The 21,016-nt window shown below is 43.3% G+C and overlaps 1 protein-coding gene across 3 annotated transcripts in view; it reads left to right on the top strand.

Annotated features, from left to right (window-relative positions):
• Window positions 1-21,016, top strand: part of MCAM (melanoma cell adhesion molecule) — a 120,062-nt gene that overhangs the window by 36,871 nt on the left and 62,175 nt on the right. For all 3 annotated transcript variants that reach the window (XM_040325519.1, XM_040325518.1, XM_040325517.1), the window contains exons 2-4: window positions 6,137-6,261; window positions 8,060-8,282; window positions 17,037-17,104. In XM_040325519.1, the coding sequence (XP_040181453.1) occupies window positions 6,137-6,261; window positions 8,060-8,282; window positions 17,037-17,104 (416 nt within the window). The remainder of the gene's footprint in view (window positions 1-6,136; window positions 6,262-8,059; window positions 8,283-17,036; window positions 17,105-21,016) is intronic.

Genomic DNA, 21,016 nt, shown 5'->3' with positions numbered 1-21,016 from the left:
CTTGGACTACAGGAGAGTCAGGGCGCCCACTAACACACAGCTCATTTCTCTATCTGCAACATAGAGAGCGTCCTGACTCTCTTGTAGTCCAAGGGAGGGGACGAGCACGACACTCCACACAGGGAGAAAGCCTTGCATTACTGTGTGGAGTTACAGACAGAAGAACAGGAAGTGAGGATTTCTCAGAAGAAATAAGGACATTTAAAAGCAAAATCGAAGGATGAGGTAAGTGAAGGAGGACTGCACTAAGGTAAAGGAAACTATTTAGGAAAACAAAATTGTACCTTTACAACCCCTTTAAACCACTGTGTGGTCATTTTTGCTGTGTGCTTTGGGTCATTGTCATGTTGAAAGATAAACCTTCTTCCCATTGACAATATCGTTTGGTTGTGGCCTCAGAATCTTCAAGGTGCGTTGCATGTGGTCTTTCTTGAGGAGTGTCTTTTTTCTTGCAACTCTCCCATACAAGCCACATTTGGGGAGAATATGTGATATTGTTGTCACATGAACACAATGACCACTCTTTGTCATTAATTCCTGCAGCTGCTTCAGAGTTGCTGTAGGCCTCTTGGTATTCTCTCTGACCAGTTTCCTCCTGGCTCTTTCATTCAGTATGGAGCGATGTCCTGATCCATGGAGGGTCTGTGTTGTACCAAATACCTTCCACTTCTTAAAGCGGTGGTTCCCCTGAGTCTTGTGGCGGTGGGCGTTCCTAGTTGATTGACGTTCCTCCGACCGACGCATACTTGACGTCACGACTTTCCGAAAGAAGCCGAACGTCGCTGCGCAGACGCCGTATAGAGCCGACTCTATACGGCGCCTGCGCAATGACGCTCGGCTTCTGTCGGAAAGTCGTGACGCGCAGTATGCGCCGGTCGGAGGAACGTCAATCAACTAGGTCCAGCAAGACTCATACCCGGAAGCCGAGGGATGAAACGGCGATATGCGATATGATCGAGGTATGTACGAAAAAAAAAGCCAGCCTACCCGCAGTGTAAGCAGTCGTCCGAATGTATTGTTAGAAATTTGTTTTAGGGGGAACCACCCCTTTAATAAGAGACTTCACTGCACTGTGCTTCTAGGCATTGATAACACCTTTGCAATTTGTTAGTATCCATCTCCTGACTTGTTGCTGTCCACAACTTTATCCCGAAGATCGTTTGACAGTGCCTTGCCAACCATAGTTGATTGTTTGCTTCAGTTGTACTACCAGGGACTGAAATGCTCCAGGAAAGCTCTTTTCATGCTACGCTAATCAAAATGACCACAACTGGCCACAGTTGAAAGTCAAATGGCTTTGCGTTCCATTAAGAAGGTAATTAGCTAAATCTGATTGAGTTTATGATTCATTTTAAGAAGAGGGCTGATCCTTTTTGCCAACTCAGTGATTCCTTTGTTTTGTTTTTTAGTTAGTTTTGTTTTCTGACATGTTGGTGTTATATCTTTTACTTGGATATTATAAGTTGCACTAAGTAAATACAGCTGGATAAAACATAAACTGTGTCTGTCTTATTTTCTGACTGCAAAGCAACAAAATGTGATTATTTTAAAGGGGGCTGATTATTTTCTATACCCACTCTATAGGTGTGCGCAGCCCATTGTATTAAGGCAGGGATCTTCAAACTATGGCCCTCCAGCTGTTGCAGAACTACACTTCCCATGAGGCATTGTAAAACTCTGACATTCACAGACATGACTAGGCATGATGGGAATTGTGGTTCTTGAACAAATAGAGGGCTATAGTTTGAAGACCCCTGTATTAGGGTGTGCACCCCAAACCTCAAACCCACATGACTTTCTCTGCAGCCTCAGCTGCACAAGGCAGTGAAAAAATGGGAAGTGCTCTGTGCTCAGCAGCTTTCTGTTCATTCCAAAACTGCAGCATAGTAAACACAGTATACTATGCTTCAGTTATAAATGAACACAGTGAGTGAGTGAGTGTGTTTATTTAGAAAAAGAAGGTGCTGATAAATGAAATTTTTACTAGCCCCTTACCCCACTCTCCATTCTAAAACATGCCGCGCAGCAGCCAGGGGGAGAGGACAGAATGGAAGCCAGTAGCACTGCGGGGGGACACAGGGGTAGCCCATGCAGTAGGGTGAATCGGCACTGCACATAGTAATTAGGGTGTGCCCAGTCACACCTGGCACACCCCCTGCACACATCAATGACCCGCTGTATATATACACACATGCACACACAGAATTCTGTCACGTTGTAAGACCGCGTAAATATACTGTAAATAAGAGGGACAGTTGTCCTTTAAAACTATAGCTATATCTGTGTGTGATCCCCATAGTTCTGCCTATCCTTTTGCCAGACTTACCTTTTAGTGTGCCTTTATTGATTGTCCCTCTATTGTCACTGCCATTTTCTCTTATTCTTCTTCCAAATCCAGAGTGTTCTGCCTTCGACCGTTTGGTTGGCCATTGCTGATGGAGCTGTGTAACTCCCGTATATGCTTATGTCCCACCATCCGGCTTTTACTACTGTTATTGTACAGATGCTGCTATCGTAACCTGGAATGTGCCGTAGTCAGTGTACTATTATTTAAAAAAAATATTATAGATGGAAATTACATTTTATGGCAAAAAAACAAACAGAATATGTTCTGCTGTAAAAGGTTTATTCAACTTTGTTTTCACCCATATAGTACGTCCATACCAAAGTACAGTGTATACAAGGTGCATAAAGTGCAAGAGGTTATACATTGCTTTAATGTAACTATGTGGCCAGGCTATGGACATTCAAAGGGACATAATGTAAACATGAGCACTATGGTGCTGGATTGCTGTGGTTAAGGTGAGGGTCGGGGCACTTTCCAATATACCTATTCTGTTCCCATCCTAACCTTGGCCAAGACCCCCTTCTCTCTACCCCTACCTGTCCTCCCCTCATCTGCTACCCCCTCTCATCCTTCATTCCCCAATATCCATACTTCCTGGAATTTCACTATTACTGGAAATATTATCCTTGACATGGCTGAACCACATTACCTCCACAAAATGTTCACCAGTTACATCTCTGACCCTGAAGTATCAAGATACACAGGTGTTAAAGCGGGAGTTCACCCAAAAAAATTTTTTTAACATTATATTGATGCTCATTTTGTCAAGGGGAATCAGGTAGTTTTTTTTAAATCGAAGCAGTACTTACCATTTTAGAGAGCGCTCTTCTCCGCCGCTTCCGGGTATGGTCTTCGGGACTGGGCGTTCCTATTTGATTGACAGGCATCTGACGGTCGCATACATCGTGTCATGAGTAGTCGAAAGAAGCCGAACGTCGGTGTGGCTCTATACGGCGCCTGCGCACCGACGTTCGGCTACTTTCGGAAAATCGTGACGCGATGTATGCGACCGTCGGAAGCCTGTCAATCAAATAGGAATGCCCAGTCCCGCAGCCCATACCCAGAATCGGCGGAGAAGATCGCTCTCTAAAACGGTAAGTACTGCTTCGATTTTAAAAAAACTACCCGATTCCCCTTGACAAAATGAGCCTCAATCTAATGTTAAAAATTAACTTTTCGGGTGAACCTCCACTTTAAGGTTGACAGCCCTGGCAGGTGACACAGGCTCACCCAAGGTGTATATTATGACAACTTGGTCTTCAACAGGACACAACACAAGGAGTTATGGACCAGTAACCCTAGTGGCCTCGGACTACTTTGCTACAAACTGACACCAGTTTGCAGTCCTAAGGATTGTCCCACCAAGGGGTTGCAAGAAGACAATGGCTACAGTGTACAGACAGGGTGTGATATAAGTCCAGGCAGAGGTCAAACCAGGCAGCAGACAACAAATTAAAAGAAAGGGGCAGATTTCCCCCTATAAATAACTTTTTTTGCTCTCTCACCCTTCACAATGTAGGGAAACCTGACCTTCCCTCAATTTTTTTTTTTTTTGTCTTTTTTTCTATCACACTTAAGTATATACACAATAAGGGGAATCATTCCCCCCAGAATATTTTTTTCTGTTTTTTCACTTTTCACGACGTAGGGGAGAGGAAGGAAAAAGGAATGGAAAAGGAAGGAAATAGTTTTTTTTTATCCTTTCTACACTTTAGCACAAAGGGGAAATGTTCCCCTTTATAATAATATATATTTTTTCTTTGTCTTCTATTCTTTTCTCTCTCCCATCTCCCCCCTCCACCCCTTCCCCCCCTCCACTAGGGGTATTTGAGCCTTTTCTCCCGGTGTCCCCCATAGAGAATATAATGGGAACATTAGATCTGGAGGCAAAATGAGAAGGAACATTCCAGAAGTAGTACTGGCTGAAGACGTCTCCTCTTTTATCTTTTTTTTTATCTTTTTTAGTGTAAGGGGTACTTATTGAGACCATTTATGTTGTTAGTTTATATGTTGATTTTATGTCGTATTTATTGTATTGTGTGGAAAAAAATAATAAAAGAATTTTGAGAATAAAAAAGGAAGGGGCAGAGTCATCAATGAGGACAGGGGACACAAGTAGGGTCAGGCAATCCAAGTCAGCAATGGTAAAGAAGAAACAAAAGCAATCTGAGGTACAAGGTTGCTGGCAAGAAGATACAGCACTTTCTAAGGGAAGTTATTTACTGTATATACCCTCCAGGACATGTGTGCATGCCCAGCATCAGGGACGCATGCCAATGCACACTAAGGCACATAAACAGACACATCAATGGGTGTGCACCCACATTTGCACACTGCCTTGAGTAAAGCAACCCCATTGTATAACCGCTGAAATGATCTCTATTGACTTGAAAAACTAAAGGATACAAAAAAACTTCCAAAGTAAGTTCTAAATCCACTAATCATACTGGTCATCCTTAGTAACTTGTTACATGTTATGCCCATATTTAGGCGCATAATTTATTTACAGAGATCTGCGAATCAAGTCAAAAAAGATGACTTGTAGTTCTCAATGAACTACCGGGGGGCTCATCACTGACACTTTACTGACACTTTACTGACATTTCCTGCAGCTGTCTGCCCTTACGGAGTATCTGTAGGAACCTGACACTGCAATCCACTGCACTGCTTTGCAGGCTCCAAGGCTTTCACATAATAAATCAACTTTTTTTTATCTGTGCGGTTATTTATTTTTCATTACTACAAAAGGTGAACTTTAAAGAGTCTATAAAAATGGGTTGGAAATAACATGAGGTTAGTTCTCATTTGTATAAACCTTCTGTTCCAGGTTTTTGAACCATAAACTAGATAACTATTAAATCTGTGTTCTGCTTGTCTTCAGCGAGCTACTCGGCCTTGTCATTTTTGGGAGTTCTACATTTTCATGCCTTGTCTTTTACTACTATTATTTCTGAAGATTTATTTGGATATTTTTACTGTGTTTAACAGAATGCATTTCATTTTAATTGTTTTCCAACCCCTTTTCCTTTTTTGCAGATCTTGCTATATCCTTTGCTACTTTTCAATGGGGTTTTTAAATGTAATTTTTTTTTATTATTTCTGAATAATAATCCATTTAAGTGGGGTTCCACTCAAAAGTGGAACTTCCGCTTATCCGTCTCTCCCCCTTTCGGGGAGTAGGGAGGAACAGGTACCTGTTTTTGACAGGTACCTGTCCCCAATTCCAGAAGATGGGTCTCGGCCCTGTCTCTCGGAAGTTCGTCCCCCCTCCTCCTTCCTCCGCCGCCAGACCAATTAGAAAGCGCAGCACACTTTCCACATGTGCAGTAGGGACCGGCTGTGAAGCCGAAATCTTCACTGCCGGGTTCCCTTACCAGGAATGGTGGTGGCTGCACCCAACAGCCGAGCCGAAGATAGGCTGGGGTGCCGACATCGTGGGCTCCCTGGACAGGTAAGTGTCCATTAATTAAAAGTCAGCAGTATTTGTAACGGAACAAAAGACGCACATCGTTTTTCTTCAGAACGCATCGGATATATGTGAACCGGCTCCATAGAGAGCAGGTCAAAATCTCCTGCTATTGCAAATTGAATGCCGGGATCCTGTATCCAATTTGCAATGGTGTGAACCCAGCCGAAGTTTGCTGCCTCTTGCTATGATTCAGCAGAAAGATTGAGGACAGGCATCATGTTATTACTGCCCATCATGGGATGTCACATGTCTACTGCTAGTATTATGTTTTTTGACCATCTTTACTTGCATTTAGTTAATTTTGACTTTATTTCTTGTAGGGGTATGGGGGCAATACGATCATCATGTGACCAAAGAAGATAAGAAAGCCATGCTGGATGACAAAGTGGTTCTCCCCTGTAAAGTTTTCAAGCCTGATGAATCGGCCACAGTACATTGGTTGTATGTAAGTGTCTGTAACTAGTATCATTATTAATCATTGTGCTTTATAAAATTTGATCTTTTACCCTAAAATTAACAAATTCAAGTCTTCTTTTTGCTTTTTGTACATTTTGGATGTAAAGGAGGGGTAGCCTTCATTACCCACCCCAAAAATACAATAAATACAATTTGGAATACTGATGAGCAAAATAAATATTAATGGAAAAAAATGTTTTTGCTGCATAGACTATTCTGCTTGGCTTTTTGGGTCTGATATAGATTTTGAGGGCAACCTCAAGGCAAATTTGTTTTTTAAATGGCATGGAGTCCCCCTTAATAATCCATACCAGACCCTTATCCAAGCATGCAGCTCAGCAGGTCAGAAAAGGGAGGGGACGAGCGAGCCCTCCCCCTCCTCCTGTACAATACAAGGCCACATGTCCTCAACATGGGGGGATGCTTTTGGAGCAGGGGGGGCAGAGCAGAGCCCCCCATCCCAAAGCACATAACGTCATGTTGATGTGAACAAGGGCCTCTTCCCCACAACCCTGGCTGGTTGTTGTGGAGGTTTGCGGGCAGAGGGCTTATTGGAATCTGGAAGCCTCCTTTAACAAGGAGCCCCCAGATCCTGCCCCCCTATGTGAATAAGTATAGAGTACATAGTACTACTACCCATTCACCAAAATATGAGTAAAGACACAACACAAGTTTTTGACAAGTCCTGTATTAAATGTTCTTTTAAAAATGTCTCCTGGTGTAGATCCATCGTCAATCACGATGCCAGTTGCCACCACCGACCCAAAAAAAAAAGCTCAGCTCGCAACAAAGGCTCCCGCCGACTGCCTGCCCTGCCATCTGACAGTTTTTAAATAGCTACGATAGGTTCTGTAGGTTTGTTCTTAAGTTGAATCTGTAGCTCCAGCCCAAAAAAATATTTTTAAGCTTTTTGGATAGTATAGGGAAGGGTTATCACCCCTGTAACGTTTGTGTTGCTGCCTGTGCCCCTGTACAGAAGATTTAGCCTCACATTCTGCCCCAATGACAATTGGATTTTGAAAATTGTGGGTTGTTGTGAAAACAAGCCTTGGTGATAAAGCTTGAGTGGAGAGACCTTTTTCCCATAGTAACTCTTAAGCCCTGTACACACGCTCGAAAAGTCCGTCAAGAAAACCAAGTGGAAAGCCGAGAACCCGGCAGGAAAACTGCCATGGAGCTTTGGCCAGGAATCCCGGCCTTGTGTATGCTCCATCAGCACTGTTTCGCAGTGTTTCCCATAGGTAAGTAGTAGAACTGGCGGGAAAAAAAACGCCAGAAATCCCGACGGGAAAATAGAGAGCAAGTTCTCTATTTTCCCGCCGGGATTCTCGGCTGTTTTCCTGACGGGAAAACTGCGAGGAAGCATACATATGTCCGATTTTCCCGGCCAAAAGCTCTCCTGCCAGTTTTCCTGACGGGAAAACTGGTCATGTGTACGAGGCTTTACAGAAGTGAATTTCCCTTCCCAGGGGTAGATTTCCTCTCACTTCCTGTTGTCTCCCTCCCTTTGTAAGTAGGTGTCATTTGTAAGTCGGATGTTTGTAACTTCGGGACCGCCTGTATAGTCATGACATTCATCAGAGCTGAAGGCGCTGCTTAGATAAGCTGCAAAATGTTCACCAATACAGAGCAAGCCCAGTAAAGGTGACTAGCTACTACTAGCTATACCTGATTTAAATGAGAACTTTCACAGACATAACACAGGTACAGCACTAAATGAGTGACCGAGCTGACATGCAAGCTGGATTCTGTTGGCTAATCTGTAACAATGTTTCGATTCCATACAGGTAATTCCTGAAGACAAGGGAGAAAAAGTACAAAATATTTTGACTGCTGGACCAAAAGGAACAATCATAGAAAATTCTGAATTGAAAAGTCGCATTGATTTAAAAAACAATTCCAGACTGCAGATTGTCAACTTACAAGTTAAAGATAACAAGCAGTTTATTTGCCGTGTGGAGTTCCAAAATGGCGTAACCAAAGAAAGCAGAATACAGCTTCATGTCTACAGTAAGTTCAAAGCATGAGCTTTACATGTCATAAATGTCTAATGGTGCAAATTGTATAATACCCAGTAAATGTAACTGTAAATGAAGATGTTATATCTGTGTTATGTTACACTATCCAAGATCATTTATTCCTCTTAGGCCCCGTACACACGACCGAACATGTCTGCTGAAACTGGTCCGCGGACCAGTTTCAGCAGACATGTTCGGTCGTGTGTACGGCCGATCGGACAGGATTCCAGCGTACATTTGCCCGCCAGACCGTTTTCGAGCGGACAAATGTTTCTAAACTTGCTTAGAAACATGCCCGCTGGAATCCTGTCCGTCGGACATGTTCGGTCGTCTGTACAGACTTACCGTACATGTCCGAGCGGCCGCCATCCCTCGCATGCGTTGAATGACTTTGACGCATGCGTGGAAGCATTGACCTTTCAACGTCGCCGCGTCATCGTCGCGGCGACGGCGCGAACACATCACCGCGCTGTCTGTCCGCGCGGATTGTCTCTCATTTCTGTATGATGGTGTGTACAGCCATCATACAGAAATCTCCGGGCGGGCATGTCCACTGAAAACGGTACGGCGGACCATTTTCAGCGGACATGTTTGCCCGTGTGTACAAGGCCTAAGTCAAAGGTATCAAACTCAATTTCATTACGGGCCACATCAGCTCTTTATGGTTGCCCTCAAAGTCCCGGTTATATCTGTACGATTAGATGCCCATAGCACGCTCCTTAAATGTCAAGGATAGATAGATCTAGCCCTTTGAACCTTCTCTGATCCACAAACCTTTTGCAAGACAGCTTAGCTTGGTCCATGTTTTCTGTAACCTTTTGGTGGAGAGCTGTTATTTGGATAGAGAGTTTGCCAGAGTTTCTAAACCACAGGTGAACTTTTTTTCTAGGGTCAATAGGGAGACCTTTTAGTGTCATACTAATGCCTCGTACACATGGCCGGACTTTCTGAGAAAAAAAGTCTGGCTTTTTTTTCTCGGAAAGTCCGGCCGTGTGTAGCCTCCATCTGACTTTTTTTCTCGGAAGTCCGACGGACCTTAGATAGAGAACCTTTTCTCTTTTTGTCCGACGGACTTCCGACGGGGTCACGGCGGACTTTTGCACGGTCAAAAGTCTGACCGTGTGTACAAGGCATAAGTGTTCTTTATTGCCTAAGTCATTTGTTCCCAAACGTTTTCCGTCATGCCTCCTTTTGAAAGCAATTGCAGATTCATTGTGCCCCTCCATCCAGCTACATATAATAAACATTTAAAACAAAAAAGGGTCAAATGTTATTTTATTAAATTATAATAACACAAACAGCAACTACATGTTTCCTTTCCTTTCCTTTTGATTTTGTAACTTTTTCTGTGCAGGTAGAAAAGCAGGACATGGGGATCAATCCCAATGATATACAGTATAACTGCTTTCCCCATCAACAGGCTTCCTATCAGTGGTACATTAAATGTTTTATAGGGTTGAGACACCTATGCTGTAGCTGTAGTGGATGACAACTCAACACATGACCTCCACCCTAATAGATTGCTACAGGATGTTGATACCTGTTTGACCATGCTACTTGCATTGGTACCACTGGACCAGGGACATGTTATGTTCATCTACGTCTGCCCCCCCCCCCCTCTCAGTGCCACATCACTCAATAGCAGGACTGCTGTTAGAAATCACGAGGCCCCATACAGCCTACCTAAAAGGGACCCCCCAAAAATACCAAAACAATATTTACACTAAAATCATTATTAGCCCCATTGGCTCCACACCTCTCCAGAGGGTGTCTAAGGTTAAATATTTGGGGCTTACCATCACTAACTCAGTCTCCGACTTTATCCAGCTGAATGTGACACCTATTATGTCAATTTCTAAGCAAAAAAATTGTGCTTGACGAAATCTTGCTCTCTCCTCGATAGGAAGGGTGAACTTTCTTAAAATGAAGCTTTTACCACTATTGCTGTATACATTGCTGAACTCACCCGTATGGATTCCCAAAGCTATTTTCAAATCAATACATGGTTTAGTGTCAGAATTTTTATGGCAGGGGAGGGTGGCTAGATTTAAGCTTGAAATGTTACAGCAGCCTTGGAAAGAGGGGGCCTAGCTGTGCCAAATTTTTACAAATACTTCTTGGCAGGACAGTTGGTGATGGTTAATAGGTGGCTCACTGGTTCATATGATAATGCTACAGTTGCCCGTGAGGCGGCGCTAGTAGGTTCCTATGAAGCGTTGGCCCATTTGGTATTTAGAGGGTTCAGCTCGCCCTATGTCTTAACCACTTTTTGAGGTCAGTTTTACATGCTTGGGTGGTTGCTCATGGTGAGGAATTTGGGGGTCCCTTCCCACTTTCACCTCATGCCCCTTTGTGAAGAAATCCTAATCTGTCACAATATTTGGCTTTTGAAGATCCAATGGTCTGGACGAAATTTGGGATTAAAAAGATTGGTGATGTCATCACAACGGTGCACCTGAAATCTTTTGATAAACTAGAATCTCTACATCAGTTGCCAAATACCCATTTTTTTTGGTATATATGGCAAGACAAGACACACGTACCAAATGCAATTTAAAATGTAAGAGCTTAGTTCTCAGTGTCTGCCCTTGAGTCCTTTTTAAGGGAGGATGATCTTCAAAAGCCTTTATCTACTATTTATAAGTTCCTTTTCCTTGAGACTGATCGGCTCTTGAGTGTGTGTAGAGCTAAGTGGGAGTCAGTGGTTTCCTGATTTGGACATGGAAGATTGGGAGGATGTCTGGATTGCACACTTCACCAGACTAATTTCAGCCCATGTCCAACTAATTCTCTACAAATTTCTGCATCGTACAGTGCCTTGAAAAGGTATTCATACCCCTTTAAATTTTCCACATTTTGTCATGTTAAAACCAAAAACGTAAATGTATTTTATTAGGATTTTATGTGATAGACCAACACGAAGTAGCAATTATTAAGTGAAAGGAAAATTATGTTTTTCAGATTTTTTTACAAATAAATATGTGAAATGTGTGGAGTGCATTTGTATTTTTTATAACCTAACCTTGCTTTAAACTTCTGTATCCCTGACCTGTCTGGTGTGTTCCTTGGCCTTCATAATGCTGTTTGCTCACTAAGGTTCTCTAACAAACCTCTGAGGGCTTCACAGAACAGCTGTTTTTATACTGAGATTAAATTACACACAGGTGGACTCTATTTACTACTTTGGTGACTTCTGAAGGCAATTGCTTCCACTAGATTTTAGGTAGGTGTATCACAGTAAAGGGGGCTGAATTCAAATGCACGCCACGCTTTTCAGATATTTATTTGTAAAAAAATTGGAAAACCATTTATCTTTTTCCTTCCACTTCACAATTATGTGCTACTTTGTGTTGGTCTATCACATAAAAACACAATAAAATACATTTATGTTTGTATTTGTAACTTGACAAAATGTGGAAAATGTCAAGGAGTATGAATACTTTTTCACAGCACTGTATATGCATGACCCTGGTGAAGATAGCTCGAATTTTTGGTTCAATCACCTCTTCTTGCTGGCGTTGTTCTGGAAGGGGGGCTGACTGTATGCATATCTTCTGGGATTGTCCTGGTATACAGAAATGTTGGAAGGATATTTTGATGTGTATACAGGAGGTAACCACTATCTCTCTAAGTAATTCTATAAGGCATTGAATGCTCGGGTTGGTGGATGATTTGGCCCCTACTATAGCTATACAGACCTTACTTATTTTTTTATGATAGGAAAACCATAGTTCTTTCTTGGAAGAGTTCTACTCCTCCATCGGTAGAGTCCTGTGTGTAAATTAAACCATGGGGCTCATTCACTTAGGTGCTGTGGCCTGTACAATGTGAATCAGTGTTTTTTTATATGTGGCTATTGCTGTGTGCAGGCAGCATATGTTCCGCATATGGGGACGCAGCAGCTGTACAAACACCGCCACAGGTCCTAATTTGACATACATGTGGATGCAGGTGTATGGCCTCAAAACACTAATGCCGCGTACACACAATCATTTTTCGGCATGAAAAAAAACCCGTTGTTTTTCATCCTGTCCAAAAAACTACGTTTTTCCAACTTCATCATTAAAAACGACGTTGCCCACACACCATCGTTTTTAAAAAATGATGAAAAAAGCGCGGTGATGTACAACACATATAAAGGCACTCTGAAGGGGAAGTTCTATTCGCCTTGGGGCTGCTTTAGCTGGTTACTTGTTAGTAAAAGACGATTCGCGATTTTCTGTCTGTTACAGCGTGATGAATGTGCTTACTACATTATGAACGGTAGTTTTACCAGAACGAGCGCTCCCGTCTCATAACTTGCTTCTGGGCATGCGCGGGTTTGAAACGTCGTTTTGGCCCACACACGATCATTTTTTACAACCCGAAAAAAGACATTTCAGAAGCCGAAATACGATGTGAAGCCCACACGATCATTTTAAATGACGTTTTTAAAAACGTTGTTTTTTTTAATGCCGAAAAATGATCGTGTGTATGCGGCATAACAGTACGCATTTGGGGCCACTCATCTGCACACCTGTCATATTAGGACCTGTGGCTATGTTCATACAGCTGCTGCATCCTCTAAGAATAACATACAGCTCCAGTTGCACACAAAAAAACACACTCATTTACACTGCATAGGTCAGAGAACCTGTGTGAATGATCCCATCATTTTTTTTATGATTTTTTTACAATTTTTTTAAATAATTTTATTTAAAATATTTTTTTTTACAATTTTTTTAAATTTATTTTTACAATTTGTTACTATTGTTTGCATTATTTATTTATTTATAATGCAACTTGGGGGACTTGTGTTTAGACCCCTAACATCTCACCTTTGAGACAGAGAAAAGAAGAGAGGACACAGGTTCTTCAATTCCATTTTTCTGTAGCCTTAGCTGCACTAAAGATATTTCCTGTTCAACCACACACTGAAACACATAGTGAACACAGTTTACTATGCTTCAATTATGAATGGACACAGAATTGAGAGGGAAGCCATAGCGCTGCAGGGGGAGCACACAGGGGGGCACACCCTGCAGCAGCTGAAAGCCAGCGGGAGGGAGAGGGGGAAAAAACAGCTTTCAGCTGCAGCAGAGAGCCACCAAGGGAATCATTCTTGTAATTTCCCCCCACCCTAGCACCAATTCCCCTCCCTGTCATGCTCACATCCGACTCCCCCTGCTGTTTGGGCCCCTCTCTGTGCCCTGCCCCCTACAGGAGGACCAGTGGTACCCCCCTATCAGTGGCCCTGCTCACCAGTATAAGATTGGCTATATTTTTAATGAGATTTCACTTAATTAAAACGGAGCTCCACCCTAAAATCACACTTTTCATTAATATGTTCCTTTTAATCCGTTTAATACAGTTATGCCAAAAAAAAAAAGAAAAAGGTTTTACTTCCCTGGATTAGCTTGTTGCTAGGCAGAATTTCTAATCTGCCTTCTTCCTGGACCGCGGTCCTTCTCCTGCTCACTAAGCCGCACAGACTCCTGGGAAATTAGTGTCATCATTTCCCAGGAGACTGTGCGCAAAAAACGGAAATGACGCGATCACAGCTGTTTACCGCGCCATGTTCAAAAAGGGCACAAAGCCCTTACTTCTTATTAAACAAGCAGCACGAGAGAGAAAGAGAGAGCGCGCACACTGTGTTATCTATGTTGTCATAACAACGGGGTGGGACGTTCCTCTGCCACTGCCCGTTGTTCTACTTTAAGGGTGTAAATTCAGAGGTGGAAAGTTCTGCAGCAGGATATGTCCCCTGGCAGCTGGTGGAATGACTTCTGCAGCGAGAATAGTAGGACAGGGGAAACAGGACTGGTGAAGGGAATCTATTATTAGGACAGATAGGGTAATCTGTCAGCAAGACTGTGACAGTGAAACAGAAGGGATTGATTTACTAAAACTGGAGAGTTCAAAATCTGGTGGATTTGTGCACAGAAACCATTCAGCTTCTAGGATTTATTGTCAAAGTTTAGTTGAACAAGCTAAAGTTAGAAGCTGATTGTGTACCGTGCACAGCTGCACCAGAATTTGCATAGTGCCATCGTACGTGTTGTACGTCACCGCGCTTTGCTCGAGCATTTTTTTTTCATGATCGTGTGTATGCAAGGCAGGCTTGACAAGAATCACGTCTAGAAAAACTATGTTTTTTCCATGACATTAAAAACGGTCTTGTCTGTACGCGGCAATAGGGGTCCCCACAACTTCGAAAATTTTAACAAGGGGTCACGGCACTAGAAGGTTGAGAACCGCTGTCCTAAGTAGTTATTTGGGGTTTGTTACAAGCTAGCTCATATAAACAATGCAAAAGTTGCTACTAATTGAAAAGAAAGCAAACAAATGTAGCCCTTGTCATGAACGATTTCCTATATTCAGACATCAACTGGTAGATTGAAGATGGGGATTTAGGTATTTGATGTGCAATTCTGGGAACATTTGGGTAACCATGAACGCAATATGGTAACATTTGAGTTGGTAATAAACAAAAAGAGGTTTACAAAAAGGATCATGTTTTGGAAAGTAAAGTCTAATCAAGTCAGAGAAGCGATCTTGTTGACTGGTAATGTACTGTTAGAGACATGGGAACCAAATGGGAATTTTGAAAGAATATTTGGAGCTAATGCTGTGTAGAAAATAGACTGCTGTGGGAACAAAATCTCCCAGAATAAAAGAAAGCATGTTTCACTTAGTAGGACAGTTGTAGCTATAAGGCAGAAAAGGAAACCATTTTAGTTCCTCAGGATGAGGTTACTAATATTTAATTAATAAAAAAAGGAAATAATGAGTGAACACTGAATTAAAGAAAGAAAAATATTGCCTAGGAAATTAAAATAAAGCTGAACTCTGAAAAATGCATTTTCCGTTCATTACAATCTCCTGAAGCATTCACTTAGGGCTCGTACACACGGGCAAGAATCTCGTCAGGAAAAAAACGTTGTTTTTCCCCACAAGATTCTTGGCAAGAATCTCTTGCCGCCCGAGTGTGCACACTGACCTTTTCAAAAGAACCGCGGTTCTCTTGAAAGGCAAGAACGCGGTGACGTAATCGGGTATGACGAGCATGCGCTCGTCACATTCGATGCCGTCGCCGCCATCTTGCTTCTTGCATCTTGCTATGCCGTGGAAGCTACCGCCCGTGCGTCAAAGTCATTTCAAGCATGCGCGGGTTTCCACGGCAACAGGTAAGTATACACACTCTCGGGTTTCTCGTCGGGAAACAGGCTGTCAAGAATCTCGACGAGAAAATAGAGCGCAGGTTTTCTATTTTTCTTGTCGAGATTCTGGTCAGATTTCCCGACGAGAAACCTGAAAGCCTCGTACACACGTTCGGTTTACTCTTGCCGATAAAACCGGTCTTGTGTACGAGGCTTAAATCTTACTTGTGGTCCTTTAGCAATGGTGAGGCCGCACTTGAGGCCTGCTAGATCAAGAAAGTCGACCAACATTGATCCAGACTGTATGAAAAGCATTGTTTCCAATAAATTAAATAGGATATATAGAGATAAATTGCAACCTTTAATGGTTTTAAAAAAAAATATTTCTTAGGAAATTAAAATAACTCTGAAAAAACATTTTTTTAGATACTGTGCTGGATAAGTAAGATGGCTGCTGCATAAAGATATAAACATACCTTTCTGCAATCTGGCACCTCATGATCTCTAAAATGTATATTAAAAAGGGCTGTAGAGACCGAAAAAGTGGAAGCATCAATGTGTAAACACAATGATCTGTAGCAGTAATGTAATCAGGGGTCAAGTCCTGGGGAAAAAAGTGTGGGAACTCCCACCCAAGATCCACTCCCCCACAAAAAAAAAAAATGATACGCTCATATGCATAATTAGCAAACCGCTTTTTCGATCCACTGTACCCTAGTAAACCTTTATGTTACTGGCCGTTTCCTGTATATGGATTCATCGGGTAGTGTGCGGGTATTCGCAAGTTACCTGCAAGTTATTTTTAAATCCCGCGATAACTCGCGGCAGACCTCTGCAATGTCTCCTGGGAACAATGACAAAAGCTCCCAGGAGACATTGCTGCATCGAGGAAGTGACGGAATACCTGCACACTACCTGATGAATCCATATACAGGAAGCGGCCAGTAACATAAAGGATTACTAAGGTTCGCCTGTCCCTGCCCCTGACAGTGACTCGAGCTGGGCATCGCCGCTTAGTGAAGGATTGGCTCGGGCGGCTCGGCTGCTCTAGTCCTGCAAAGGGAACTGAGTTCCTGCTGTGAAAAAAGTGCAGGAACTCCGTTCCCATGCGTTCCCGCAGGACTTGAGCCCTGAATGTAATGCATCTCGCGTCTATGACTATCTCCTGAAGCATTCACTAAATGTTACTTGTGGTCATTTAGCAATGTTAGAGGCCGCATTTGAGGCCCGCTACATCAAGAAAGTTGTCCAGCATTGATCCAGACTGTATGAAAAGCTGTGAGGTTGATTTACTAGAGGCAAATAGACTAGCAGTTGACCCTTTTCACACTGGGTTCGCAGTAAAGCGCAGCTTGTTTTAAAACAAGCGGCACTCAGCACTTTTGCAACGCTTTAAGTCCCAAAAAAGGGGATAAAAACTCCTGTGTTGCAGCGCTTCCAAAGCGCTTTTCAGTCCAATGGCCAGTGGCCAATTTAGTTTAAAGTATCTGCTGCTGGTTAGTTGGTTTGGTAAATGCATATTTCTTTAAATATGTTGTATGTTCAAATATGTTGTAACTGCATGCTTGATTATAGTGCATGTTTCATTTGTTTGTTTCTTTATTTAGAGAGTCCATCAGAACCAGAACTTAAAATGGAACAGAATGGAATACAAGTGACAGATGAAGCAGTCCAGGTAAATGTAAAAGCAAAATGGTATTAGCATTTTATATCTACTGTATATAAAGAGAAGTACGGTAAATAGGGTCAAACGAAATCCTCTCTGAACAGTAAAAGAATATCACAAGGCGAAAAAGACCAACATAAAGTGTTTTCCTTCAGGCATCTTTCAGAATTGTCAAAAATAATTAACCACTTCAGCCCGGAAGGGTTTACCCCCTTCCTGACCAGATCATTTTTTGCGATTCTGTACTGCCTCGCTTTAGCTGACAGTTGCGCTGTTGTACCCAAACAAAATTGGCGTCCTTTTTTCCCCACAAATAGAGCTTTCTTTTAGTGGTATTTGATCACCTCTGCAGTTTTTATTTTTTGCGCTATAACTAAAAAAAGAGTGACAATTTTGAAAAAAAGCAACATTTTTTATTTCTGCTATAATAAATATTCCCCAAAAATTTATAAAAAAACGAATTTCTTCCAAAGTTTAGCCCGATATGTATTCTACATATTTTTGGTGATTTTTTTTTTGCAATAAATGTATATTGATTGGTTTGTGCAAAAGTTATAGCGTCTACAAAATAGGGGTTAGCTTCTGCCGCTCCGTGACAGTCGCGGGCAAAAATCGAGTTTGCGGGACCCACAGCCACGCTCCCGCTTAGCGCGGCGTACGCGCTAGGTGGCAAATTTAAAGGGACGTACAGGTATGCCAATTTGCCTGCCCCTGTCATTCTGTCAACGTAAATCAGTGTGAGGCGGTCGGCAACTGGTTAAGAAGCAAAAAGAAGACAAAGAGGATGGATTGATTTACTAAAGGTAAATAGACTGTTCACTTTGCAAGGGACGTTGGACATTGAAAGTGAATTTTCTCAAGAGTTTAGTACATAGCCATTATATATCCATCATATAGCCATTGTACTCTCCCCCGAGCCTCACAAATAGCCAGCCCTGAACTTACAAGGCTCACTAGCTACAGAAACTTTGCCGTTCACCAGTTCTTTACACATAAATGTCAACATAGAAGCAACCCTCTGCAATTCTGTTGTCAGGGGCGTTGCTAGGTGGCAAAAAGACCAGGGGCTTCAGCCCGAAGTCCAAAGTCGGAAACCGGAGGGTGTTGTATGTGGCGTAGCGTAGCGTTTTTTGGGGCTGGCACTGACCTACATACACTGACCACTGACCTGCATGACCTTAACACACACTGACCTACTGACAATGGCATAGATACACACACTGACTTACCTGAGCTCAGCCGTGGTGTGCGGTCACAGCAGGGAGCAGGCAATTAGTCACTTGTCACTGTCAGAGAGGAGAGGAGCTGCCATGCTGAGAAGGAGGAGAGCAGCTGCCATGCCGTGGAGGAGGAGAGGAGCTGCCATGCCTAGAAGGAGGAGAGGAGCTGCCATGCTGTGGAGGAGGAGAGGAGCTGCCATGCCATGGAGGAGGAGAGGAGCTGCCATGCCGAGGAGGAGGCGAGTACTGTCATGCCGAGGAGGAGAGGAAGAAGAGCCGCCCGCCCGAGTAGAGATATTGTTCGGCGGGTGCATTTGGAATCCCTGCCTTCTGGAGACTCTGCAGGCTATGATGGACGCATGTCACACGTCCCATGGTCCTCCTGGCATTGGCGCTGCAGGCTCCAGAAGGCAGGACCTATGGCACTCGGCCCCAGTCGCAATCGGTCGAACTCGGCCACACTCGGCCCCAGCCGCACTCGGCCTCACTCGGCCCCAGCCGCACTCGGCCTCACTCGGCCCCAGCCGCACTCGGCCTCACTCGGCCTCACTCGGCCCTAGCCGCACTCGGCCTCACTCGGCCCCAGCCGCACTCGGCCTCACTCGGCCCCAGCTACATTCGGCCGCACTCGGCCTCACTCGGCCCCAGCTACATTCGGCCGCACTCGGCCTCACTCGGCCACAGCCGCGATCCGATCGGTCCCGGGCCCCGGCGCTCGGGGCCAACAATACAAAGCATCGTTCAATAGACTTGGGGCTTTTTCTGGGTCCCATTCGGGGGCTCCAGCCCCCCAAGCCCGGGCCTAATGACGCCCCTGTTGTTGTATATTTTATCTATTTATTTATTTGTGTTATGTAATGCACTTAATGAACATCAGTTCCATAGATATGCCCATCTACCTTTTATGTCCATCATGCCATTCACACATTCTTTCCCAGAATGACACTATGAATAAGGTGAATGTTAACCGGATCCTCCTCATTAATCTGAACAGAGTGGAAGTGTGTCACAGTCCTGGAAGCATCATAGAAGTATCCTGGCACAGTCCCCAGTTTGGTGATTCATGCAGATGAAATGTTCTTCTGGCAAGTTGGGGTCCCATAACTGGTAGCAACTGCTGACAAACCACAGCGATGAGACAAGATGGGTAGATAAGATAAATTGGATCATACCGGCGTTCACTTGGAAACATTACAGATATAGAAAAATTGTTTACAGGTTACTTAAGTGCAGAAATCACTTGACTTGAGATCAGTAGTACTCTGTCAGTTTAAAAAAAAATACAAATTTCTTGTGCTTGGGTGAATATAAATCCTATCATATAGCAGCTAGCACAGTATTGTTGGGAACAATAAACAGTAACAAGTGGTAATGGTGCAGCGCTGTAATAAATAAAGTCTGTGTTAAAATTTAAAAATGTGTAAACATTCAAGTAGATGTTCTTAAAGGGGAGGTTCACCCTAAAAAGGACTTTCTAGTATTACATTGGCCCCCCACATTACAATACAATTATGCCTATTATGTTTTTTTTTTGTGCTGTACATACCTTGGTACAGCTAATTCACCCGTGGCTTCCGGGTTGCGAGTCCCGCGGGAGTGGGCGTTCCTAACATGCTGTTGATTGACGTGATGACAAAAAACGAGCTCCCCCCGTCGCGTAAGCTGCGTCACGATTGCCGAAAGGAGACACAGCTTACGCGACTGGGGGAGCTCGTTTTTGGTCATCACGTCAATCAACAGCATGTTAGGAACGCCCACTCCCGCGGGACTCGCAACCCGGAAGCCACGGGTGAATTAGCTGTACCAAGGTATGTACAGCACAAAAAAAAACATAATAGGCATAATTGTATTGTAATGTGGGGGGCCAATGTAATAATAGAAAGTCGTTTTTAGGGTGAACCTCCCCTTTAAGCTGTGTTACAGTGATAGATGGAAGCTGTCACCAACACCGAATCACACTGACTCTTACCCTAAGGTAATAACATATAAGCAGCTAGTATCATCTGATGGCAGTCTCAGCAATCCTCCACTCCAAGGATATCACCTCCCTCTGAGCCAGATTAGCAATGATACCAGATAATGGATGCCAGTTCAGAGATATATTCCATCAACAGCCCACACGAAATGTCAATAGGTGCTTTTCACCAGGGCAATGGTATTCTCAAAACATAAATGGAAGAAACCTCACAGACATCCCAAATAATGTTTATTAGAAACGAAGAATAAAACTCACATTTTCATATTAAGAATACAGGCATGAAGAAACGACCAGCGTTTCCAACCAACAAAATGGTCGCTGCGTCTCAGCTCGTAATCGCGTCAGACGTTCCAACTCCTCCCTACGCGTTTCATCATCGACCAGACAATGTCATCCGATGACGAAATGCGTAGGAAGGTGATATCCTTGGAGTGGGGGATTGCTGAGACTGCCATCAGATAATACTAGCTGCTGATAAGGTATTACCTTAGGGTAAGAGTCTGTGTGATCGGGTGTTGGTGACGGCTTCTGTCTATCACTGTTACACAGCTAGACAAGAGGAACTGCAGCCTTTTCACATAATTTGTAATGAAAATATCTTTGCCATTCTGAAGTTTCCCTCCACTTTACATATTATTTTGTTAAATGATGTCATGATGTCATAGGCCTCATGATGTCATAAGCCTCATGACATGAAGCAGGGAAGCTGTATCGCTCCAGGTA

This window comes from Rana temporaria, chromosome 10 (genome assembly GCF_905171775.1).
Source record: "Rana temporaria chromosome 10, aRanTem1.1, whole genome shotgun sequence".
NCBI lineage: Eukaryota > Metazoa > Chordata > Amphibia > Anura > Ranidae > Rana > Rana temporaria.
This window is presented reverse-complemented; position numbering and strand designations above follow the sequence as displayed.